Raw genomic sequence first — 25,338 nt, 5'->3', positions numbered from 1 at the left:
GAGCCAGTGGCTCAGCTGAAACTTGGAAGGACTTGAAGGCCCCAGGGCTGTGCTGGGACAGTAAATGCAGCCACAGATTCAGTGGTGCAGGGGGATGAAAATGACTTCCAGCAGAAGGTTCAGTGGTCCCTGCCCAAAGCTGGGCAGCACAGGATCTTACCTGACTCCCATCTACCATGAAGCAGACTCCTAACATTGCTGCCAACAAACTTTCTGTTATTCTCAAGGGTGGCTTTGGGCTTGAAACGTGTGGAACATGAGGTACCTTGTTCCTGGTATCTCAGTCTCTGTCCTGTGACTGGGGCATCAGGTGCTGTGCTTTCTCACCCTGCTGTCACCTTTTCATTGAAGAAAGAGAGATGAGCTTTAAAAAGAGGGACTGATTGATAATAGAGAGAAACCCTGGGAAGAGGTTTGCTAGGAAGCAGTCAGCCATTGCAGAGAGGAAGGTAACATCTCCTTTTCCTAGTGGCTGCACTCTGTCCAAGGTCTTTTCCAACCTAAAAGGTTCTATGATTTGTTTAAGAACCCTCCTTTTAAGTTCCTTGCCAGGACATGATTTCTGGAAAGCACAAAGCCACTACTGGGCACTGCTCAGGGGGGAATTGTGGGAGGGATGAAGTAGTGGTGGGGTTTTTTTGGTTTTTTTTTTTTTGTTTGTTTGTTTTTTGAGGAGCTTGGCTGAAATGAATCTTGAAGTCTTCTCCTTCCCTCATCAGGCAAGCGAGCGGGAGAGGCACCACTCAGAGCTGCAGGAGATGCTGGAGAAATGGGAAAAAGAGAAGGCAGAGACAGAAGGGGAGCATGAGAAGAAGCTGTTTGATGTGAAGCAGGAAGCTGCTACCATGCAAGCTCAACAAGAAGCAGAAAGAACCAGAGATGAAAATGCCAAGCAAGAGGTAACCACTGAGCAAGGAGGATCTGGGGGGATTTCTGCGAGGTCTGAGCTGTGGGAGATGGCTGGATGTGAGGCTGTGAGGAGCTTGCCCTGCATCATTTCTACAGTGAATCTGGGGAGGTGAAGGGCTATTTTTGGGGCTTCCTCTCATAGGAAGCCAGACAGAAATGTCACCTTTCAGCTGAGATTTTTGTGCTGCTGTTGTGTTCTTTTTCTTTGTTAAGACCACAGACTGTCTTCACAGTCTCTGCTTGGTCTTGTTTTGATATGTACTGATACATGCCTATAGCCTTTACATCTAAGACCAAAATGAATTGGTAGCACTGAATCCCCAGGAGGATGGGGATTTGTATGGGGGGGATGAGGAGGACGTGGCAGGGTTGTTGACAAAAGAAAAAAATTTGTTAAGGCTCCTCTGAACTATTTCTGAGCAGGAAAACAGGGATGTCTTCTGGGCAGTGTTTCAAGTGATTTGCTGGTTAACTATTCTGTGCCCAGCTCTCAAGGGAAGCCTGTCATAGAGTGTCCTACCCACTCTTTATGCAGAGTGCCTTGGGACAGCAGTGCCCCAGCTCAGCTGTGTCCACAGGTACTGAAGGGACTGGGCAGTGCTCAGAGGTGGCAGCATGTCCCTGGAATGTCAGGACTGTGCCTGTACTGTGGAGGGAGCATGTTTATGCTGCCAGTCTCACTGTGTCTCCACAGGGGCAGCTGATGACCAAGGAGACCAACAGCACAGTGCTTTGAGAAGACCTGAGCCCCTCAGCATTTGGGTCTTGCCTCACAGGCTTTGTGTGGAAAGGTCAAAGCCATCTTCTCTTTATTTCAGGCCCTGCTAGAAAAGGAGCGTGAGAAGAAAGCTTTGCTGGAGACACTGCTGCAGACTCAGGGAGAGCTGAGAGAAGCCCATCAGCAGCTAGAGCTGCTCAGGCAGGAGATGGAAGAGCAGCAAGAGAATGGGCAGGTGAGTCTGACTTGTGGGGGAAGCTGAAGGAACAGAGCCTTGGCTGTAGGCTGAGAGCACCAGGAAAGAGTGAAGGGCAGTAACAGGGAAGGAAAACCTAAGTGCTGGGATTGAGGAGGCAAGGGCTGCTGCAGCACTGGCAGCACAGAGCCTGGTGAGCTCCAGAGAGCAGCCACAGGAAGGAAAGGTTGCACAGAAGCAGAGCTGGGTAGGAAAGCAGACAGAAGTGGCTGAATGATTGTAATTTTGAGGCAGAAAAAAGCTGAAGCTGTTGGCAGTCCAAGTAGCTTGCTCTCCATTTGTGTTTGCCAGAGCATGACAGAAAAGCTGCAGGCAGAGCTGCAGGAAACTCGGAGTGAGATCAAAGCTGTGGAGAAGAGGCACAAGGAAGAACTCAAAACCATAAAGGAGGAGACAAATATGCTGCTTCAGCAGAGGGATGCTCTACAAAAACAGGTGACTGAAAGCAATAGCTACTCCACTCATCAGACATGAGCTCTCTCCCCTTCTTGCCTTTCCATTGCAGAGCAGGCTGATGGGGTCATCCCCACACTGTGGTCTCCATCTCATCTGGTCTGAAGCAGACTTACTGGTCAGCTGAAGCTCAGCTGCTGGCCTGGACAGCTGGACTGGTCCTTTTTCCTGTTGCTAGCACTCATCAGAATAAATTTCTGCTGGCCTGTTCCTGCTGGTCTTGGTTTTGAAGGTGCTTTTTCAGATAAACATGGTGACCCAGTAAGATTTTTCAACAAGTCAGCTGTGCCTGTTGTGAATCTGTTACTCTCACGACAGGGTGAAATTTAAAGCTGTTCTTTCCCTTTCCTCACAGTACATGATAGAGCTGGCAGTGGGAAGCTGTGGTCTTTGATTGCTTTGTTCTGTTTCACTTGAGGTGGAGGAGCTGACATCTCAACTCACAGCATCCCAAGAGTCCCAACAAGTGATTGGCCGCAAAGCTCAGCAAGATCTGAGTGAGGCACAGGAACTGTCAAGGCAGAAGGTGCTGGAGGTTGTGCATCTCCAGAAGATCCTGGAGGAGGAGAGAACTCAATGGGAGGAGGTAGAACATCAGAACAAGAAGCTGCAAATGTGTCTGCAGACCTTGGAGGGGGAAAGGAGTCGATGGGAAGAAGCAGAGCGGCGCAACACTGAATTTCAGGCTTCACTGAAGGTTCTGGAGAGTGAAAAAGCCAGGTAAAAGCCTGTGAGACTCTCCATTCTGTTAATTTCCCTCTTTTAGATCTTTGCATTTACAAGTGGCTCTGGAAGCATTTAAAAAACAGAGTTCTGAGCTATCCATGCAGATGTGTTTCATTATCTGACATTGTGTTTAATTTCTTCTTTTAATCCTTTAGCTACAGCTTTTCTGAAGACAGTGGCTTTTGGAGTAGTCCTTCCTCAAAAATAGATACTCTTTTGTTATGTTGGTGTATTAATACTGTTAAATTAAATTTTCTTGGCTTTCAAACCTGAAACACACCAAAGGAGGCAGGACAAGCTGCAGTATAATGAGTTAAATAGATCCATCACCTCTGCCTTGGGTCCAGTAAGCTTTAAACATTCAGGATCTGTATTGGTCTTCCATCCTGATACTTCTGGTTGGCAGAAGCCATCTTAAAAGTGAGATTTTGAACTAAACCAGATGTCCCCTCTGAGGCACCCAAGAAAAAAGAATGTTTCTTCTGCCATCTGTTTCTTTGTTCCTCAAAATATCCCAGTGGGTGTCTGGAGAGGCTCGAGCAGGGTCCTTGCCAGCCTCAACAGCTGCAGATGTCACTGACTGTCCAAGGAATCAAGAAAGGAGAGAAAGGGTGGGTAGGCTATTTCACCTGCTGACACCCTGCCAGTCTTCAACACATACCTTCAATAAAGAAGAGAAATAAAAGGCAGAGCACTCTCTCTTCCCTTTCTTCCTGCATCTTATATAAGGATCCAAATATGTCTTCCAATCCTCCCTTACCACTTCTAGTATTGGCCTTCATTTCTCTAGTTAAAAGTAATAAAGGTGCTGGCAAGTCTTGTGAAACTCCCTGAAGATCACCTTGCTGTCAGTTCCTGTTGTTCCTACCAGAACATACAAGCTAAGAGTTACTAAATGTCACTTGACTATTGACAAAACATGTTTCTTGTAGTCTCAGTAGTCAAAAGAAAAATTTTCCTCTTCCCCAGTGTCTTCATTTTAAAACTTTGTTATGTTTATATTCACATTTCCACACTGAGAAGAGATAAGAGTAATTCACCTTCCTTTGTGGAGACAAGTGTGGTGTGCACATGCTTGGGTGGTACTGCCAGCCTGGCTTAGGACTGAACAAGCAGCCAAGTTATTGAGGCAAACCACAGAAGCAATTTTCCCCTTGGTGTTAGAAGTCCTAAGAGTTTATTAAATGTTATACCATGTAGCAATGAGTTGGGTGTTCTCTCTTTCAGGCTGACTCTGTCTCTGGAAGAGAAAGAAGTGAGCCTTAGAGCCCTTGAAGAAAACAACCTTGCCCAGCACAATGAGGTGTCTCAGCTTCTTTCTGCTATTCAGCAGGCCCAGCAGCTCCATTCAGACCACAGAAGAGAAATACAAGAGCTCAACAACCAGGTGAGCTATGCTCTGGCTTCCTCTTCTCCAGGGACATAGAATCCCACCTGCAGCTTCTAGACCCCAACTTGTTTCCCCTCCCAACAACATACAGGCCTTCTGTCTTCTGCTCAGAGACTTTGCACATTGAGGTCAAGGCTGGATCTGTTCTGCCCATGTTCTCCCCTCTTCTCTCATGGGTGGCAGCACTGAATCTCCAAAGAGAAACAGAAGACTCAGTTTTTGGAGCTTCTCAGTATCTCTGTTACAAATGGAGTCCTCAGAGGGTGTTTCCACCTCTGTCAGCACTGAGCAGCCTGGTGAAACAGGTGCTTCCTGCAGCCTGTGGAAGGCACTTCCATCATGGCCAGTTCATCTGGCATTTTGGAGAGGATCCCTGTTGCCTCCCCTTTCCTTCTGCCCCCAGGCACCCCTGGCAGCCCTGCTCCCCACTCAGAGATGCTTCATCTGTCCTCACCCTGCCAGCCACCCACTGTCACCCTCCTGCACACACAGAGGGCTTCAGCTCTGAGGCTGCAAAGCAGGGAAGCCTGGCAGCTTGACCATTCCTTTCAGGATGAGGAATCTTCCTTCTGGCCTCTTACCCTCCAGTTGCCTCTTTCTACCTTATTTTGCTCAGTTTGTCTTCTTGGCTTTGTGCCTTCTGTCTCCAGTGTCCTTTTTGATGAAGTGATTTCTCCTTCACTCTGTAGTGAAACGAGGCAATCAGGTGTTGCTAATTATGAGGTGGGAGGTGTGAACTTGTGTTGAGCCCACCTGTGCCCAATTAGCAACACCTGATTGCCTCATTTCACTACATCACTCCTCCCTTTACTTTGTGCTCAGCTGCCTCAGTAGCAGCCCTGTCCCTGAGGCTCTGTGCATCTGTTACAGATCCAGGTGCTGCAGGAATCACTGCAGGAGAAGGAGGCTGGGCTGGCAGCTCGTGAGCAGGAGCTGCTGCAGGATCTGGAGGAGTCCCGAGCCAGGGAATGCTGCTCCAGGGACTCTGTACGTGTGCTGGAGGCTGAGGTGGCTGAGCTGCATTTGAGGCTTCGTAGCACAGAGAGCAGAGCAGAGGTGTTGGCCACAGAGTGTCAGCAGGCCAACAGTGCCCACTGGGAATCCCAATCCCAGCTGGAAAAACTCCACTTGGTTCTCCACCGCATGATCAGTGACAGCAGAGATTTGGTCACTGGGAGCTCAGGCAAGTGGGAGGCTGGGTGAGGGAGGGGAGGGGTTCCTTGTGATCCAGGTACAACAGACTCATCCTTTCAGTTTAGGCTGACTCAAGCCTTGGGAAGTCTTGACACCCTGACATCCCTGCAGAGAGATGAGTCCCTCTGTGTATGTGGAAATGACCATCATCCAAATCAAACAGGGCCCAGCATCTCCCTGCTGAGGAAAGGCTGAGGCAGCTGGGGCTCTGCAGCTTGGAGGAGACTGAGGGGTGACCTCATTAATGTTATAAATATGTACAGGGTGAGTGTCAGGAGGATGGAGCCAGGCTCTGCTCAGGGATGTCCAATAACAGGATCAGGGTAACACGTGCAAGCTGGAGCATGGGAGGTTCCCCACAAACATAAGGAAAAGCTTTTTCCCTGTGAGGGTGAGGGAGCACTGTCACAGCTGCCTAGGGAGGTTGTGGAGTCTCCTTCTCTGGAAACAAAACCTACCTGAATGTGTTCCTGTGTGCCCTGCTGGAGGTGACCCTGCTCTGCCAGGGGGTTGGACTCCATGATCTTTTGAGGTCTCTCCCAACCCCTAACACTCTGTGATCCCCTGTAAGTCATGCCAAGTTGCAGGGCATTTTTCCTTGGGCAGCACTGACATCAGTAGTTATCAAACTAACTTCAGTCTGTGACACACATCTCACTGTAACATGAGCTGTAGGAGAGTGTCAAAGGCACTGCCACCTCCTCCTGTGTATGAAGAGTCCTTTCTTTTTGAAGACCCTTCAAGCACAGCTTGAAACAGAATGGTTTCTCTCTTCAGAACAGGGTCATGTCTGGAGCCTCACTGTTGCTCAGGCTGGGGACCTCCCTGCAGAGCTGACAGCAGACAGAGTGGCTGCAGCCCTTCAAGACCTGCATCAGCACCTGAAGCAGACTCAGCAGGATCTGGTAACACAAGTCTGGTGCACCCAGAAATCCTGTCCTGCTGGACAGAACTGACAAGCAGAGTGCCAAAGCCAGGAGGGGGGTAAATTCTTGGAGGCCAAGTTTGCTTCTAACGTGAGGAGAAAGGAGAATGGTGACATCTCCCATGACTCTCCCACTGCCTCCTCCCACCTGAGCTCTTTCTGTCTTAGTGTTTGTACCTCCTTTTCTCCTGCCAGCAGTGGCTCTCTGAGGTGTTATTTCTCTTCTTACCTCTTCCAGAATGATGCAAGGAAGAAGATCCAGGACTTGGAGCTGAAACTGAGCGAGAGGCAAGCTGAGATGGACCATGTCAGTGCCCACAATCAAGAGCTGCAGAAGCAGTTAGCTCAAAGCCAGGAAGGTACAGCTGCTCCTTTCCAACCACTCACCCCATCCTGTCTCGCCTCCAGGTCTCTCTGAAGCCACACAGAGGAAAAGGGCAGTGCCTGGGAATGGAAGAGGAGAAAAATAAGCATGAGACTTAGCTGTAGACCTACCAGTGAAAGCTTTTACAGAGAAAAATCCAGTGTGCAGCAGTGCATCCAGCTGTGCTGCTGGTGATACATGTGCAGAACTGGTGCCTGTGGGATCTCGTGTCACTGAGCAGGGGGAGCTCCATGCCTTACAGCATCCTTCTCTCTGTAAAAGACTTTTCTGTCTTGACTCCCTTCTCCTCCCACAGGGCAGATTAACAGAGTTCAGTGATAAGTTCCTGTTTTACTGCATCCTTTCTTCTGGTTTTCCTAGCTCTCTGGTACTAGTGCTTCTGCATCTTTCTTGCCTGTTTTCTTGCTGATATAGATTTGGTGTCTGAGCTCACACCCATAGCAAACACAATTTCTTACTTCCCTGGCCAGTTCTCCCTTACACCTCTGGTAACATGTTCCCATTGGGTTTATCTCTCAGCTCAGGTCACGTAGAACTCCAGTTCACATAGTGCCCTCCTCTCCAGCCCACCCCAGAGCTCCAGAGCTATTGGTCTCTGGAGCTGGACAGGCATCCCTGCTCCTTTCTCTGTCATTATTTTCCCATTCTCCACATCAGAACTGCTTTGGGATCTGATGGTTATCCTTGTCTCAGGAGCAGGGCAGTGTGGGGATTGCTCATTGCCTCCTCACAGGCTGCTGCCTGTTCCTTTAGTGCATTTACCCCTTCAGCAGTTCTTGATGTTCCCTCTCTGAGCAGGAACTGCTGAGCATTTCTCAGACTCTTTGCATTAGGCTTTTCCAGGCCTTAGATCATCCCTTTTTCTGGAACATCTGCAGTTTTTACTACATGTGTTACATGTAACAGCTTATGGACTTTAAATGCTGCCCTTGGCTGGATCCTGCTTATCCCACTAATCACCCTTTTTGGTTCATGTGGTGGTTCAGTCAATTAGTTTAGTTTCAAGTTCCTGTCTATCTGTAGTTCTTTCAGTTTCAGGTCTCAGTGCTGGTGTGATGCTCAGTTCTTGCCACGTTGCCCCAGCATCACTGAAGATTTCCTCCTCCTTTCTGCCAGTTCCTCTGGCATTCTTTTGGACAAATACCATCTTCAAGCACAACACTGACACTTGATTTTTTTCTCCAACTTCTCTCAAGTTTTCTGCTCAATTCACTGTGTCATAATCTATCTTCACTTTTGCTGCTTCTTCCTTGTCCTGGACACTGGATCTGACTCCCCCCTACAGTCTCTGTCCTTGTTTCATTGTTGTCTGTTCTGCCTGTTTCTATCACTGTGGGTGATGTGCAGCCATGACCTTAGTCCTGCTACTTCAGCCAGCAAAAAAGCAAACACATTTTCACATCCTGAACCTTGTCACTTTCATTCTTTTTCTCTCTGCCTGGAAGTTTCTTTTATTTATATCTTCTTTGAAAATCCTTGTGGGCTTAGGGCCTGGAAAACACAGACAGGCAGATAAGAAAATTATGATTTCTCTGTAGGATGTAAATCAGTTTGGTTTTGCTTTGCTTTTCATCCTCTCTTTCACCTTTATTGCTGCAGAGACACAGCAGGCAGAATGCCAGAAGAACTCTGTACAAGCTGCCCTGCAGGAAGAGGTCACTGCTCTGAAAAAGGAGGCTGAGACTCTGCATCAAGAGGTGGTGTCTTTGGAAAGGAAACTCAGGAACACTGAGAAGGAAAGAGAGGATGTTCTGGTGAGGCTGGCAGATGCCCTGAAGGGCCATTTCTTACCTGTTCTTTTGACCTTCTGTTAATAATTCTAAGGAGCAGCTTTTTCCAGTGAAGAGGTGATTTGGGTGGTCTTGTACAGATTCAGTCCAAATCTGAGAAGATACAGAATATGCAAATGCTGACCAAGTTTCCCTCATTTTCCCCTTCCTTCCTTCCCCTCATCATTCCTTTTTCCCCAGAAGTTTGCTTTCCTGCCAGGCCCTGTAGCTGAATTAGCAGGGCCATTGCCAGAAAGGAAAGATTGCTAAGATGACCAATATCACAGACTGTGTGGAGAGACCTACAAGAAGAGAAGAATATTGTTTGTACCAGTGGTTGTTTTTTTGGTTTGACTTTTCCAATTGCATCTTCCAGACAAGTAGGAAAAGGTGCTGTAGTCATAAAAACCTCAGTTATTAATCAGGGTGGTTATTTTCCTCAGTTCTGAAGATTTCTGCCCTTGAAGCTTTAGTCAAAGTAATTTTCTAACATGGCTCTGTTTATGTTGCATGGTTTGGGCAATTACTTGTGTCTAAATCTATATTCAGATCTATATTCAGAGAAATATCTGAGGTGAGAGGACAAAGTTTGCCTGTAGTAGGAAGGTGTTGAACATTGCCCACCTGAGAGCAGACAGTGGGGAGGAAAGAGGTTTCAGAAATAAAAGCTAAATATGTGTGTCTGCAAGGGGAAAACTAGTCCTGCTTTGAAACACTGGATAATAGACTGTGATCTGATCATTATCCCTTCAGGATGGGACAGGGGGGTCCTAGAGGATGGTACCATGAAAATGCTGCACAGTTGAGAAAAAGAAAATAGAGAAAAAGTCCATGAGGTGCTGTCTCTTCCCCATCATCATGCCAGTGTCTAAATCATGCTTCATGTGGACTTTAAATCCTGGCTGCAGTTCTGGTGGCTCCTCCCCAGAAGAACAGACCAGAGCTAAAAGAGGTTCAGAAAGGGCAAAGAAGAAGAAGAGTAAGCTGGGAAGATGGCTGAGTGAGCTTGGAAAGACACAGCCTAAAAAGGGCAACCCAGGAAAGGTCTGCAGGATGCCAAGAGGGAGGAGGCAGTGTTCCTTTGCTCACTTCTCCAGGAGATGAAGAAGAGCCACACCATGAGCAAATGACAGGAGGGGGTACACCTTGAGCACTGCAGAGCTTCTTGACAAAAGGTGTTGTAAATACAGCAAATCTGCACAGGGTCAGGGGGAGGCTCTGCAAGTCCTCACAAGCTGGAAGAGTGCTGGGGCTGGGAGGTACCATGTAAGTCTGTCCCACTCAGGATTTCTTCCCCAAGTGGGCCCTTACAGGCACTGTTACACCCAGGGCACAAGCCTAGGCATTTGAGCCAGTGCAGCTGTTCTCACAAGATCAGTATTTCCCACTTTTCCATTTACAGTTAGTCCAAAAATCAGTTATGGACAGATGATGGCAAATAAAGTTCTTAAATCCTTTTTAAGCCATGGTAGAAAATTTACATCAAACAGAGAAATTAATTCAGTAGCTTGATTTTTATCCTAAAAGCTCAAACTTCAGCCATTGGCTCCTACTGGAGCAGGAGTTCAAGTATAATATGATAATCAAACATACATAGATTAATGAATCTTTTCCTCCCTGTTTTGCAGCATGAACGAGACAGACTGCAAGAACTTCAAGAAAAATTAGAATGTGAGAGAAAACTTCTTGAGGAATCACTCACAGCCTCTGAAACCCGAGCAAATACAGCAACAGATATGAAACAATCTCTTGAACAAGAACTCCAAACCACACTGTCTGTCTTAAAAATTAAAAACCAGGAAGTGGAGACACAATGGGAGAAAATCCAGGTGCTACAGAAAGAGGCAGCAGAGGTGAAAGCCTTACAGGAGAATCTCACTCATACATCTGCCACCCTGTTAGAGAGGGAGGGAGAAATCAAGTTATACCAGGAACAGATGAGAATGCTGGAAAAGCAGAAAGAAATGCAGAGAACTGCTCTTGATCAGGTTATTAAGGAGATAACAGAGAAAACAGAATCCCAGCAAGAGCAGATACAGGAGCTGGAGAAGCAGCAGGAAAAACAAAATATTGTTGTAAGCAAAATGAACAAAGAACTGGAGGAGAGAGACCAGGAGATCAGATCCCAGCATGAACAGATAGAGGAGCTGGAGAAGCAACTGGAACTGCAGAGCAATGCTGTCAGCAAGGTGAGCAGAGAGCTGGAGGAGAGGGACCAGGAGATCAGATCCCAACAAGAAGAGATAAAAGAGCTTGAGAAGCAGCTAGAAGTGCAGAGCAATGCTGTCAGCAGGGTGAGCAAAGAGCTGGAGGAGAGGGACCAGGAGATCAAATTCCAGGAGGGGAAAATAATGATTCTAGAACAACACGGTGCATCACAAGTGAGAAATCTGCTCGTGGATCTTGACCATATGAAAGAAAACTTGAAGGAAAAAAACACAGAGCTTTTATCTCTGACTCAGCAGATCCAGGAACTGGAAAAGGAGAGAGAAGAGGTGAAATCTCTGCGCACAAACCTTGAACACCTGAGGGCAGTTCTTGAAGACAGAGAGAGCGAGTGTGACTCTCAAAGGGATCAGTTAAGTCTCCTGCAGCAGTACAGGGAACAGCAAGAGGGGCACCTGCAAGAGCTTCATGGTAAAGTAGGAGAAATGACACTTTCTATATCTAAAAAAGATCAAGATCTTGAATCAAAACAAAAGCAAATCCAGGAAGCTGAAGTCATGGAAATGCAGCTAAGGACTGTGCGTGACCAACTGGAGCAGACCTTGGAAACCTTAAGAGAAAAGGACAGACTCATTGACAGCCAAGAGCAACAAAGAAGGAGCTATGAGGAAAAAACAGAAGAACGGATGAATGTCCTACATAGACACTTGGAATACACTACAGCACTACTGAAAGAAAAGGATGTTATCATTGAGTCTCAGAAGGAAGTGATTGAGACCTTCCAAAAACAAGCACAAGACTCTGACCAGCAGGAGGAAGCTCTGCAGCATCTTCAAGCAGTACTAAAGGAACAGGAGCAAGAAATGCTATCCCTTCAAAAGCAATGTGAGGCACACAAGGAAAAGGAGGAAAAGAATGAAGCTGAGCAAACAGATCTTCAAGCAACAAAACTGACTCTGAAGGAAAGAGAAGAAAAGATAGAGGTTCTGGAGGAGGCTGTCTCTAGGCTTCAAGAGCAAAAGGAAGAGGCAGTGATGCAGACTAAGGACATACTGCAAAAACTGGAATATGCTGAATCTTTCCTAGAGGCTAGAGATCAAGAGATAGCATCTTTGCAAGAGCATGTCCAGGACCTTCAAGAGCAGAAGGAGCTAGAAGGTAATCAGGCCAAGAGGCTACAGCAGGATCTAGATGAAATGAGGCAGATAGTGAGGAAGCACCGCTCAGAGCTCCTCAGGCAGACAGAGCAAATGAACACACTGCAGCTTCGTGAGGAAAGCATGAAAGTAGCACTAACATCATGCCAGAAGCAAGTGGGTCTGCTTGAGGAAGTGGTGAGGAAGAGAGATGAAGACAATGAGACTCTTAAGCAAAAACTCCAGCACCAAGAAGAGGAACTGAAGACCTTGCAGAATCTCCAGCTTAGGCTAACTGAGAAAAACACAGAGGTTAGGCACTGGAGAGAGCAAGAGAAGCTCCTGGCAGAAGACTTGCCTGCAAGGGAACGAGAGAGCAGGGCTCCAAGTGGGGCAAAAGAGTCAGAAGAGGAAAGAAGAGGTCTTTGGGAAGATCTCCAGGATGTTCGTCAGACTCTGACAAAGAAGGATGAAGAGATCAAGCACCAAAGAGACAGAGTCAGGGATCTAGAGGAGACTCTGACCGGGAGAGAACAAGAGCTTAGGAGGCAGAGTGAACTCCTGAAACAAATAACATCAGCTTTGCAATGGAAAGGTGACAGGGAGACCCTGCAAAAACAAATCCTAAAACTCCAAAAATGGGAGGAAGAGGAAGCAGAGAAGAGGAGGGTTCTCCAGGAGAGAGAGCACCTCCTGCAAAGGCAGAAGGAGCTCACCCAGCAGCTGGAGCAGGAGCGGAAAGCAAAGGGTCAAGAACTGGAGCGTTTGATTGCTCTTTTGAAACAGACTGAAAGAGGAGAAGTGGCATGGAAAGAGAAGGCCCAAGCACTGACTCTTGCCCTCACCAGCAGTGAAATGACCAATGGGACTCTGAGGGGAGAAATAGCTGTCCTGCAGAGCATGGTTTCAGAGAGGGACACAGACCGCTATCAGCAGCAGGTAGGCAGCAGCAGCAGTCAGCTCAAAGGTCCAGAAAGGCTTCTAAAGATGTTTCCCATAAAGATCTGGGAATATATATTCCAATCAGTCCATGACCTGTTTGGCCAAAGAAGCCCTGACTGCAGCCAGCAGTCTGGACAGCTCCAGCCAGAGACTGTTCCCCTGCTAGGATGGTTTCTCAAGCCCAGAATTCCTGAAAGAACTACAGAGCTTGATTTAAAATTAAATCAAGCCCCAAATTTGGGGGTGGGGAATTGGTTCTCTCCTGTCTAGGCAAGCTTAACCAAGGGGATGTGGTTGGGATTTGGCATGGAAAGGAAAGGGTGCAGTTGACTGAAGTAATTACAGAGTCATAGGATGTTAGGGGTTTGGAGGGACCTCTGGAGATCCCCCAGTCCAACCCCTCTGTCCCAGCAGGATCCCCCAGGGCAGGACACACAGAACACATCCAGGGGGGTTTGGAAAGGCTCCAGAGAAGGAGACTCCACAACCCCTCTGGGCAGCCTGGGCCAAGGTTCCCTCATCCTCCCAGTCAAGAAGTTTCTCCTCATGTTGAGGTGGAACTTCTATGTTCTAATTTAAGGCCATTATTCCTTGTCCTATTCCTGGGCACCACTGAAAAGAGACTGAGCCCTTCCCACTGCCCCCCACCCTCAGATATTGATGGACATTCAGCAGATCCCCTCTCAGCCTTCTCTTCTCCAGGCTGAACAGCCCCAGGGCTCTCAGTCCTTCTTCACAGCAGAGATGCTCAAGTCCCTTCATCATCCTCCCAGCTCTCCCTTGGCCTCTCTCCAGTAGATCCCAGACTCTCCTGAACTGGGGAGCCCCAAACTGAGTGCAGTTTTGTATGAAGCTCAGTGGAATCTGTCAGTGGCTGAGCAGGTGCTGATGGTGCTCAGAGATGGTGATATCTGAGGTACAGCTTTTCCATTGCATTGAAAAGAATGGAATTTGTACCAGGTTAAGGCTTCATTGCATGTTCAGGATGTACCTGTGCTGCAGTCCAAAAAGCATGAAGGGAATTTTGGGTGGATTTGTCCCAGGTGGTGTGACAGGTAGTGGAGCAGCTTCAGCAGTCTGTGGGGCTCTGCCACAGGTGCTTTTGGCATTGCATTGCTATGCAGGCATTTAAAATGCTGATAAGGGGCTCTGTTTATGCATTATACATTTACACATGACTTGAGAAACCTTACTGCCAGCCTGCTCAGGATGATGAGAGGCATTGGGATCTGCTGATGGGAAGCAGAGCAGTGACAAGGGCAGGAAACCTGAAAACAACAGGAGATGTCAGTTCCACCCATGTGGGTCAGGGATAGAACAGCACTGGATCAGGTAATGCAGTTGCATCCCTACAGGTCCATGCAGTGCTATTACCAGGACTGTTGTAGTTGCTGTCAGAATTTGCTTCAAGGAGCAGGTAATCAAGAAACCCAGGAGAGGGAAGTGGCTTTTCACTGGGTGCAGAGCAGAGGCCTTGGTTGACACTGGTTTTTGGTTTTTTTTTCAAAGAGCAGTTCTGTAATGATGAGGTAACAGGTAAAGGGAATTGAGAGCAAAACATTTGTGATTTATATCTGCAGAAATCACCCACATCTTGCATATTGTGTGGTTATCCAAGGAGAGGGAGTAGAACTAGAGGTAGGAGAATACCCTGTGAAGGTCAAAGAGCAGGGACAAAGATGTTAAATGGTTTCCCTAAGAGGAACATGTCCATGTGGAAGTCTTCCTGGTGGAGAAAATAGCTCAGAAAGAGGGAGCTGGAAATACTACAGACCTTTGTAAAACCATGAAGTGGCTGAATAGGAAATTAATGTTTCCAGCCTCTCTCAAAACCAGAATGGGGAAAACTGAACAAAACTAGCAGGGAACATGTCCAGAACAAACAATTCCAGTTCTCCAGGGTGACCTGGAGAACAGACTCTAGGAAGACCATGTGCTGTTTTGGCCTGGAGACTGGGAAGAGGAGAGGGGACTTGGCACTGTCCATTCCCCAACATGTTAATTTTGGCCCTTCTGACCTTCCTGTGGCACCAGCTCACAGTCTCCTCTCTGAACACCCAGCAGGCTGTGGCAGAAGGGGAGCAGCTATCATGGCTCTCAGAGAAGAGAATCCTGTCACAGCAGCTGGAATGTCTGCAAGGAGCAGTTGCAAGGCTGGAACTTGAGAAGACTGAGCTGGAGGAACACAACACTGAGCTCAGGAAGACTCTTGAGCAGGTAAAAGAGGCTTTCACTGCCTTTGGAAGACCTCACAGTCCTTTGGAACACAACACATTTCCACAGACAGCACTTTGGAGTCCTCTGCTTGTTTCCTTACCCCTCCTGCTTCCCCTGTGGACACTTTAGTGTTGTCTCTCCCCTTCACAAACACAAATCCACTTCAGTACCTCCCTTCTGGCCCCAGTGTCCCCATGCACACCCATTGGACTCTCAGGAATTGTGTCTTCTTGCTCTTTCTCTTACATAACCACATCAATTGCTTTTTGCCTTCAATGTTCTCTGGTGCAATTGACAGCCTCTGAGCAGAAATCTCCTTCCTGTGATGTCCAGAGGTGCTTTTGCTCCTTGTTTGCTGGCAGGTTTCTGTGACCCTTTCTCCTGTCCAATGTGCAGGTGGAACGTGAACGGAGGAGGCTGAAGAGATATTACAGATCTCTGCCAGGTCCATGTGGAGGTTCTGACTCTGACCAGCACAAGGTTCCCAGGCAGGTGAGAACAGAACCTTACTGGTGAGAGGAGGCTCTGGCCAAATGGAGGAATGATGGTAAATCCCAAGGGCAGGAGCCCCCAGTGTAGACCTAGTAGAAGTCCAGTATAGCCCTGTCCAAACTGGACACTAAAAATAAATCCTTGTGTTTTCTTCACAGGAGGAGCCTCATGCTTGCTGCAGTCATCGTTTAGTGGAGTTACAGAACCAGGTGAGGAGCAGGAAAGCCCTGACCAAAAGCTACTGATGGGCACAGCTTTGCATGGTGCTACAGCCCAAGTTTTGTCTGGCTGTCAGGACACAGGAACACCAGGCAGAGTCAGCAGGCACATGGGTTGGCAACAGCCAAATGACATCAGTCACATATGTCAAGTCTCTGACTTGCCAGGGGTCAGGCATGGTAGGAAAGGGATTGGAGGAAATTCAGAAAACTGGGACTTGCCAAAAACTAGAGAATATGCTAAGGATGTTCCCCTTAATACTTACGTTCTTGGCTCTCTCTGTTTTCCCTTGGCTCAGTTAACAGAGAAGTTTGTGTTGTGTCAGAGCTCCAGGGATCTGAGGCAGTCCCAGAGCTCACAGCCTGCAGGCAGTCATTGTCTCCTGTTGCCATTCTGTGCTCATCACAATCCTAATATCAGATCTAGTCAGAGACTACAGCACTGTATGGACATTTGTTTTATCAGCATAAGAAGGTACATTCCAGCTACTGAACCCTGCTGCATCCTTTGACAGTGGGATTGGCAGTAGCATCAGTCACCAGACCTCTCTTCCATGGGTTTGGTACACCCTGGTCTCCCTGAGGAGGTGAATCCTCAGGGGTGTTCAGGGCCAAATTCCTGGAAGATTTATGTGAGCAAAGCACACAGTGCTCACCTCTGGCAAGTGAATCAACAGCACTGAAACCATCAAGGTTTGGTTATGGTACTGGTTTGGTTATGATTATGGTACTGAAACCATATCTTAAGGGACATGTTATCTTTGGGGGACATGGTTTAGCAGTGGGCTGGGAGAGCTGGGTTAGTAGTGCTGGGTTAAGGGTTGGACTGGATGATCCTCCAAGTCTTTTCCAACCTGATCAATTCTAGGATTCTAGGGATGCTTTCCCCAGGAAGCCTCAGTGTCTGAAGTTGTGTTGCTGCAGGTAACTGGTTGAGCCCCCTTCCTCTTCTGTCTGCCTGCACTGTGGACCTAATTCAGCAGGAAAATGAAGGTGCTCTGCTCTAAGAACAGTCCTCAGCTGGGGAGGTAGGGCACACCTCTGGGCTGGAGAAACAGCAGAGCTGGAATTTGATCTCCCACTTGCTGGGAGATGCTCTTGGCAGCAGATGGCCACTTCTCCCACTCATACCTCAGGGTTACCTCCCAGGGTGTGGGAGAGCTTTTCAAGCTTCCAAGCCCAGTACCACAAAGGTGCCTTTTCTATTCCAGAGGTCAGATCTGTCCCTCTCACCAGAGGTGGTGTTCCTGGCCTCTGCATATTGTTTGCTGTGAGGTCCCTTTGGTGTCTTACTTCTCCTGAGCACTGCTGGCTCCTAATTCATTCCTGTGCTCCCCTAGCCAGAGCTGACTGCCCAAGTTCCACACCTCCTCTGCTCTAGGTGCTTAGCAGATTAGGGTCCCACTTTTTATTGGTTTTGGCTTTCTGTGGACAAGCCTTAAATTGTAATTCAAATGCAGCAGTTCCATAAGAGAAACTCCTTTAGGAAATACTTCTGTTACTGGAGTCCACTTGCCAAGAAAGAATATTTTCATATTTGTAGCTTGAGGGTTGGGGATTGCATTCCCATATGGAACACAGCCTTTGGAACCAGAGGAAAACCTCTGAGCTGAGCTGTTTTCCCCAAAACAGCAAAAGCATTGAGCACAGCTACCACTGCTGGCATCTCCTCCACTCCAGCCCATGCAGAGGGCACCATCCCACAGCTCCTGGGGCTGCACTGCAAACCTTACAGGAGCTGAGAGCAGCTGGGCCTCTCCCACCAGAAAGCCCAGCAGGTACAACCTGTGTTGTCAGGAAAGAACAGAATCTGAAACATTTCAAGGCCTCAGCAGTGCTTTCAGGCTTATTTCCCTCTGGGCTTTGTTCTTCAGATTATGCTTTGCTCATTTGGGAAATGCTCTAAAGAGTTAGGGAAGGTGGAAGAGGTATCTCCTCTTTGTGTGCTAGCTAGCTCCAAGTTCTAAGACCCAATCCTAACAGAAGTTTTTCAGTACCTTGTGTAACCTGTAGTCCTCCTGCTGAGGAGAAAGCATGTGGAACTAAGGTGTTAGTAGCCCAGCTCTCTCTCTTGAAAAAAAGAGTTGGGTTCTAATCCCTGTAGGAACCTCTCTCTTTAATATCCATGAGATGTCTTGGTGTTGTATGTTGTATCTGTACTGGAACTTGGCACTGGGGATAATCTGGATTCAGTTCTGGGTGGCTCTGGGAACCTGCTGCTTCCCATTCCACAGTTTGTGTCAGGGTTGGAGCTGGAGGGTGTCTCCCCTGGCAGCTGGTGCTGGGATGGTGCTAACAGCATGGGGCTGCTCTGAGCCTTTTGCCTCTTTCAGGTGTCCCTTCTGCAGACACAGCTGGCACAGGAACGAAAATCCAAGCAGGACTATATTGAGTGCTGTGCAAAAACCAACCAGGAGCTATCAGACCTTCACCAGGAGCTCAATTCCTCCTTAGCAGCTGTGGTCAGGGAGCCCAGAGCTGCTGTTCTGGAAGCAGAGACTCGGAAGCTGGATCGGTCCCTGAACCTGAGCTTGGCACTAAGATCTCTGGACTCTCCTGAGAGGGAACCATTGCATTCAACTGCCAGAGCAGCCAGAAGTGAGGAGCTGAGGTAGCAGGACCACCAAACAGCAAAAGGCTTCAGCAGAAGTCAAGCAGGGGACCTGCCACAGCAGCTGAACTGTGGCAAGAGACTGGGTTCAAGGCATGGACCCCAAAGTAAAAACAAGTTGAGAGCACAGTGTTCCCTGCAGGTTCCCCAGCAGAAGCAGCTGTGGGACAAAACTGGTGCTGGCTTGTGTGGATGGGGTCAGTCATAGGCCTGGAAAAACAGGATGAACCTGATGAGCAGGTAAAATTTCTTCCTTTTCCAAAGCACTCCACCACAGCATGCCTTGGCAGTCCCCACACAGCCCTCCTTGTTAGCTTGTTCCTGTCCATTTCTGTACTGCTTACAAAGACTTTTGTCTGCTTTTATTTTTTCAATATACTTCTCAAAAACACAACACAGGCTCTGAGCAGAAATCTTCTTGCAATGATGTCCTCTTCAGGGACACTGCATCTCTGAATGAAAACCAGAGCTTTTCAGCCAGACCAAAGCCAGCACCGTGGCCCAGGCAGCCCATGCAAAGTGTGGAAGTTGGTGTGCAGAAGTGACCCTGAGAGTGCCCAGGCACACTCTGCATCAGAAAGAGCTAATGCCTCCTGGCAGAGGGATGCAGGAAGGGAAGCATCTGCTTCTTGGTCTCCAGCAGGGAGCCTGCAGTGTGGACACTTTGCACGCTGAGCAGGCATCAGCTCAGTAGCCAAGCACCACTCTCAGCCCAGAGATCCCCAGGCCCAGGGACCCACATGCTGCCATACAACACATGGTCCCCAACATCCACCTGGCTCCTGCCCCTGGCCTCTGCCCTTCACCATTTTTAGACTGACATTTCTATCACAGACAAAGCATCTTCCCAGCAGGAAGTTGCACTGACCTGGTCCCCTCAGACCCAAACCTCCATTTGTGCCCTGCACTTCCCTCAGCTGTCACCTGTAGAGGACAGGGTGGGTTACTACACCAGCCAGTCCCAGGGAATACAGAAAGGCAGAGGAAGTGCTCTGGGTGGCATCCAACAGCACAGGGTGGGGATCCAGAGACATAGAAAGGACCTGGACTGTGTACCAAAAGGCACACAGAGGGCTCAGGTCTGCACCAAGCAGCATATCTGACCACATCAAAGGACAAGTGAAGGGCCCTCAGAAGCAGAAAAATAAAAACAGAGGGCATTGGAAAGCTTTGAAAGGGTATTTGGCAGCCCCTAGGCTTCCCCAGAAGGCCCACATGGTCTCTATGGGACATGGAAGAACAAGGAGAGAGGCACTGAGGCATCAAGAGGAGGTGAGGAGCCCTCTGGGAAAGATAAAAAGCTGAAGGGTGGTGCCCTGGCAGGACACCAAAAGCCCCCTGAGAGTGCTGGGTAGGAATCCAAAGAGAGGTCTTGAGACAAAGGAGTAACTGCACAAACCAAGGTGCAGCTTTCCTCAGCACCTGCATAGGGCACAAGCAAAGCTTCAGAGCCAGCCCAGCCACTCCTCCAGCCTGGCTACAAAGCTTCCCATGCCAGGCAAAACCATTGGCTGCTTTTCACTACTTAAGATTCCCTGTAAAGCTGGGTCTGAGCCTGACCAAGGCTGTAGGAGGGAGGAAGATGAGGTAAAACATGGCAGGGAAAGTGCTCAGACACAGCATGGTCTGGATAAAGGTAGGCACAAGCAATCCCTGGGGAGCAAACTCTTTATTCTCTGCCTGGAGGAGCTGCCTGGGGGGCTCTGTGTGAGCCACAGACCTGCTCAGGACACCTCCAGAAGGCTCCCAGGTGCTGCCCTCCTTCCTGACTGGGGCTGGGGGGTTCTCCAGGAGAAGCTTTAACTGTGATGCTCTGTGCCATGCTGCTGTGGGCTGGGGCACCCAGACCCACTGGAGGCGTGGGCTGTCCCGTGGGCCTGTGGAGAGGAGGGTGCCTGCATGAGGATACAGAGATTGCTGAGCAGGCACTGAAGACCTTGCTGTGGTTCCAGAGGTGTGATCTCAGGACTTCTGGAGGCTTTCCATGGAGCAGCAGTTGTCCTACATGGAGGAGAATGTGTGAGCTCTCCTTGACTTCTGCTTCTTCTGACAGGGTGAGCACTGCAGGGAGGCAGAGAGGTGCCAAGATCTTCCTTGGCTGAAGTTTCTCTGATTTTTCCTTGGACTTCTTTCTTCCTCTGACTTCTTCAGTTTTCACAATTTCAAGGGCAATGGTTTTGGCACCCCCCATCAATTCTGCATCCAGCTGCTGAACTCTGGGCTCTGGCTTTTTAGGTGCTTTCCTTGGCAACCTTGCAGCTCACTTTGATGCACCAGCAGCATTTGCAGTGGTTGCAACATGGTCAACTTTGCTCTCCTGCTTGCTCCTGGGATCTGCCATTTTGATGCTCTGGGTGATCCTTACCACATGCTGTTTGGAGACAGATGTCTTGGAGAAGCTGTACAGGGAAGAAGCCAGTTCTGTGCTTTCTGCTGTGTCAGGTTTCTAAGGTCAAATGTGGAAAGAAGTTCTGCTTTCCAAAAAATAAAAGAAGTATTGAGACACCTGTCCTCCTCTTAGGTGTTTTGAAGCCCTCTGATCTTGCAGAGCTGTACAGATGATGTGGAGGGATTGCCTCTCATGCTCATGACTTTCACACTTCAGCAGTGCAGAGCACGTTGGTAGCAAGGCTGAGAAACACCAGGTAGACTCAGTCCCTTTCTGAGAGCTGCTTGTTCTTCTGAGCTCCAGCTTCTCCTATTTGCCCAAACTGAATGATGTGTTAATTATGTGTGAATTATGTCAATTATTGGGCTGCTATTACATTATGAAATGCTCAGCTCTTTTTATTTTTTGTAGAAAGTGCAAAATTAGTTTTCTCTACAGAGACAAATCAGTGATGTGGAATCCTTGTCAATAGATAAGGAAAAATCATCACTGTTCTTGCCAGGTGTTGTTCTCAGGAGCTGTTTGCTGTCCCAGTTTTGGACTCTGTCTCTTCTGTTGTGTTTTTGAGCCTGACTTTAAGTTCTCCTTAACATGCAGCAAGTTTCCTTTGGCCTGCCAGAGAGTGGCATAATGAGAAAGAGGAGTATGTGCTTGTTCTCCTTCTTGAGGATAAATCCCCTGTTGTCCATCAAAGCAGTGAAACCCCAGGGCAGTTGGGGTTTGACTGTTGTACCACTCAGGTGCCCTGTACCTGGAAGGATGTTCTCCCAGTTGCATCCCTGTGGCAGTGAGGCAGTGCTGGGTGTTGTAGGAACCCAGCACACAGGGTGCTGTGTTAGGTCAGGGTGGGAACTGCAGCTCCTGGGTCCTCTGTGTCACACACAGAGCTGTGGGAGATGAGGGATGCAACAGTTCGTACCTGCAGTACCACAACTTCCCCCTTAAAAAGCTTTTGCTTTTCTATCCAGTGTTCCCTTTCTGGGACCCTCTGGAAATAATGAATTGAGGATGCTGCCATTTGGAGAGCTGCAGGCATTTTAGTGGGTTTGCTGTGTGTGTGTGTAGTTATTTCTCTGTAAGTAATTTTTAGGTAGTATCTTACTGTAATTTTTAGGTAGTATCGTAGAATGGTTTGGCTTGGAAGGACCTTAAAGATCAAGATCCATGCCCCCTGCAGAGGTAGGGACACCTTCCACTAGATCAGGATGCTCAAGGCCACATCCATCCTGGCTTTGAACAATTCCAGGGATGAGGCAGGGATTGGCAACCTGTTCCAGCATCTCACGACCCTCACAGGAAAGAATTTTCTTGTCATGTCCAGTCTAAATCTCCTCTCTTCAAGTTTGAAACCATTTACCCTTGTCCTCTCTCTATACACCCCTGTAATAAGCCCTACTCCCACTTTCTTGTTTACCCACTTTAGATATTGGAAGGTTGCTATAAGGTCACCTTATAGGTGACGACCTGGGTATGGGCATCCAAGGGGACAAAATGGAGATGACAAGAGAGAGGTTTCAGTTTGTCCTGCAGGAGACAAAGCAGCTCACCTTGAGGGTGAAAGAGCCAGGAAGGTTGGAGAAACCAGTCTCTCTTGGGCTCTTCATCTTCCATGACCATCCTCTTCCCCCTGTTTCTCCAGGTGATGGAAACACTTTCAGTCTTGTTCCAGTCCCCTCCCACAGTGATCCAGTTCACTCTGCAAATCCCCCCTGGCAGAGGCACTGGGCAGCCCCCATGGAAGTGCCCCAAGAGTCTATGATAAATAAATGGTCACAGCACCACGGCTACAAAACCCCAGATCTTTCCATCAGGTGACAACCATGGCTGCCCCTTCAGAATGTCACAGCCTGGAAGGTCCCCCCCATGAGGTCCTAAAGCTGCCCCTGCCCCAACCATCCCCCTAAATGCTCCTGCCCCAACCATCCCTTTCCCTCTGGCACCCAGAGCTGTCTGAGGGCTGCTGGGCACATCACTGCTTTGCTGCTCACAGCCATGGCATTCATGGGTGCCTGATGCCAGCACACCAAGCTGAGCAGTAACACTGATTTGTGGTAGGACCACACGTGAGTTCCTGTACTGTGCAGTCCATAAGACATCAACCATGTGAATGTCAAGCAGCACAATTCCATACCAGTTCTGTTCTGCTCTTGTCTGGGGTTGTAAGGGAAGAACATAACCAAATTACACTGTGGCAGCTGGGATGGAAGAGTCAGAGGCAAGTTCCTGTAAGTGCAGAAATCAGAGTGGAAGGTGTTCATCACACGAGTGTGGAGATCATTTCCATCTAATCAAAATTTTTGATTAATAAAGCATTTTTAATGGTGAACTGGCAGCAGAACTACAGAGGGTCTGGCAGAAATAAAACTCACTTTTTTGTAAGCCAACATACAGTTGTTCCCAGGCCCAATCCTCCCCTCCCTCCCTCCACATTCCAACTGGCAACAGGGAAGCATGGTGGTGGTGATTTGCTCTCTCAGATTTCAGCTATGTGTGGTGCTCAAGCAGTTCTATTTTATTTTTTTCAGATGACACCTGGAAGCAAGGCTTCAGCTGTGCCCTGCTGCTGTTCATGTAGCTCTGGTAGCTATCTCTGCCCTGGCTGCAAGGAAGCAATACAAAGAACAGAAAGCAAGTATGGGAACCCTGTTCCCAGCCATCTGCCTCCAGGATTCCAGGCATTTGCTTGTCCCACCAGGATATTAGAGCTCCTGCAGCTGTCTCTGCTGGATCCAAGCAGGTAATACTGTATTAACCTAGAAAACTAGAGACAACGAGTGCCCAGAACAGAGAATTCTTCTGGTCATAGCAAAACATGAGCAGATGACCCAACAGTGTCAGCTGTGGCTCAAGGAGGAGCCCCATGAATGTAGCTCCTTGGCGTATCAGCTGGACATGACCACTGAGCATCCCAAAGGACCAGGAAGAAATTTCTTGTGTTTGTCAGTTTCTCCAAAACTCCACAGACTGCAAGAGGAGAACAGCAGAAATGCTGGAAATACCTCCTCAGCCTATGGCCCAGTTCATGAAAAGCATCATGTTCAGGCAAGGACAAATGATGGAACACGGAGGTGCAGTTTGTCAGCACTGGAACCACTGGCACTGCACCTCCTGCTGCAGTGCCCAGCAGAAGAGAGGAGGGCAGCAAGAAGGTGTCCAGTTAAACTTGACAGGGCTTTTGTGGGCAAAACCACTTGTGATGAATTCTTACTGATGTGTTGGCATCAGGCCCTCGAGAAGGACCATGAATGCCATGGGTGTGAGCAGCAAAGCAGTCATGTGCCCAGCAGCCCTCAGACAGCTCTGGGTGCCAGAGGGAAAGGGATGGTTGGGGCAGGAGCATTTAGGGGGATGGTTGGGGCAGGGGCAGCTTTAGGACCTCATGGGGGGGACCTTTCAGGCTGTGACATTCTGAAGGGGCAGCCATGGTTGTCACCTGATGGAAAGATCTGGGGTTTTGTAGCCAGGACCAAGCATAAACTTGAATCAGTACCTCACAAACTGCACCACCAGTGCCCAAGTCTAAAATCACAGGGTGCCAGCACCTTCCCCTCTGCTGGTTTGGTCACTGATGGAAACCCTCACCTCAGGCAGAGAGGCCCTAAACTTGGGCAGCAGCTCTGTGCCATTTGACTCCTCTGTCAGAGAGAGCCACGAAGTTCCCCAAATGGCAGCAACCAATTAACCCAGATCTTGCAGTTCTGAGGCCTCTGTTTAACTCCATAGGCACCTGAGCTGATGGAACACACTGAGCTGAGGAGTTTGGTTCACAGACCATGGGGAGATCATGAGCCATTCTTGCCATTTTAAGTTAGCTCTGGAAACAGAGGAAAAAAAAAAAAAAACCATCTATATACAAAAAGGACAGGTGGTTATTTATTGCAGGTTTGTACAAAGCTGGGTGCTTGGTGGCTTCCCATAAATCAAGGACACCAAATCAGATTTTCTACAGTGGTCAGAACTGTAGTTGCCTGTCTTCCAAATCCATCCTCTTTACAAGGATTGGTTAGCAATTTACATACAGTTATAATATGGTTACATCAGCATTTCTACCACAGATGTTCCAGGGATGGGTCTTCACCTTGGCAGGGGGCTCTTTCATCTGGGGTATGATTTTTAGTATTATAATGATATTAAATTGAGCTAAGTTCACCTAAAGGACACAATACCACAAGTTCTTTCATTCTAACTGCCCAGGATTGGTTCAGCAGTCAGTCTGTCCTGGATTTCAGTTCTTTTTATCACATTCTGTATTTCTTAGGTCCAATTATCTGTATAGACTTTGAGTGCTCTTTGCCAAGTTAATAGTGCACACGAAACACCCCCAAAACCTCATGATTAATTGCCTTCTTCCAGGCCTAATTATCCCAGAATGTCCTCTCTCAGTGCTAGCTGTGATCCTAATTGTGTGCCTTGATTACAGCTGTAATTCGTAGATCTATACA

At 48.3% G+C, this 25,338-nt stretch overlaps 1 protein-coding gene across 1 annotated transcript in view; it reads left to right on the top strand.

Moving 5' to 3' along the window:
- CEP250 (centrosomal protein 250) overlaps positions 1 to 18,901 on the top strand; it is a 34,385-nt gene extending 15,484 nt beyond the window's left edge. Inside the window, exons 18-31 of the mRNA XM_071759848.1 lie at positions 720 to 899; positions 1,728 to 1,862; positions 2,175 to 2,318; positions 2,755 to 3,056; positions 4,290 to 4,449; positions 5,323 to 5,635; positions 6,424 to 6,551; positions 6,810 to 6,930; positions 8,556 to 8,710; positions 10,354 to 12,966; positions 15,031 to 15,186; positions 15,583 to 15,678; positions 15,837 to 15,887; positions 18,230 to 18,901. Coding sequence (XP_071615949.1) covers positions 720 to 899; positions 1,728 to 1,862; positions 2,175 to 2,318; positions 2,755 to 3,056; positions 4,290 to 4,449; positions 5,323 to 5,635; positions 6,424 to 6,551; positions 6,810 to 6,930; positions 8,556 to 8,710; positions 10,354 to 12,966; positions 15,031 to 15,186; positions 15,583 to 15,678; positions 15,837 to 15,887; positions 18,230 to 18,511 — 4,836 coding nt within the window. The 3' untranslated portion in view covers positions 18,512 to 18,901. The remainder of the gene's footprint in view (positions 1 to 719; positions 900 to 1,727; positions 1,863 to 2,174; positions 2,319 to 2,754; positions 3,057 to 4,289; positions 4,450 to 5,322; positions 5,636 to 6,423; positions 6,552 to 6,809; positions 6,931 to 8,555; positions 8,711 to 10,353; positions 12,967 to 15,030; positions 15,187 to 15,582; positions 15,679 to 15,836; positions 15,888 to 18,229) is intronic.
- The last annotated feature ends 6,437 nt before the right edge of the window (positions 18,902 to 25,338 follow it).

Source organism: Heliangelus exortis, chromosome 16 (assembly GCF_036169615.1).
Source record: "Heliangelus exortis chromosome 16, bHelExo1.hap1, whole genome shotgun sequence".
In the NCBI taxonomy this organism is placed as follows: Eukaryota; Metazoa; Chordata; class Aves; order Apodiformes; family Trochilidae; genus Heliangelus; species Heliangelus exortis.
Note: the sequence above shows the minus strand (reverse complement) of the source record. Positions and strands in the feature narration are given on the sequence as shown.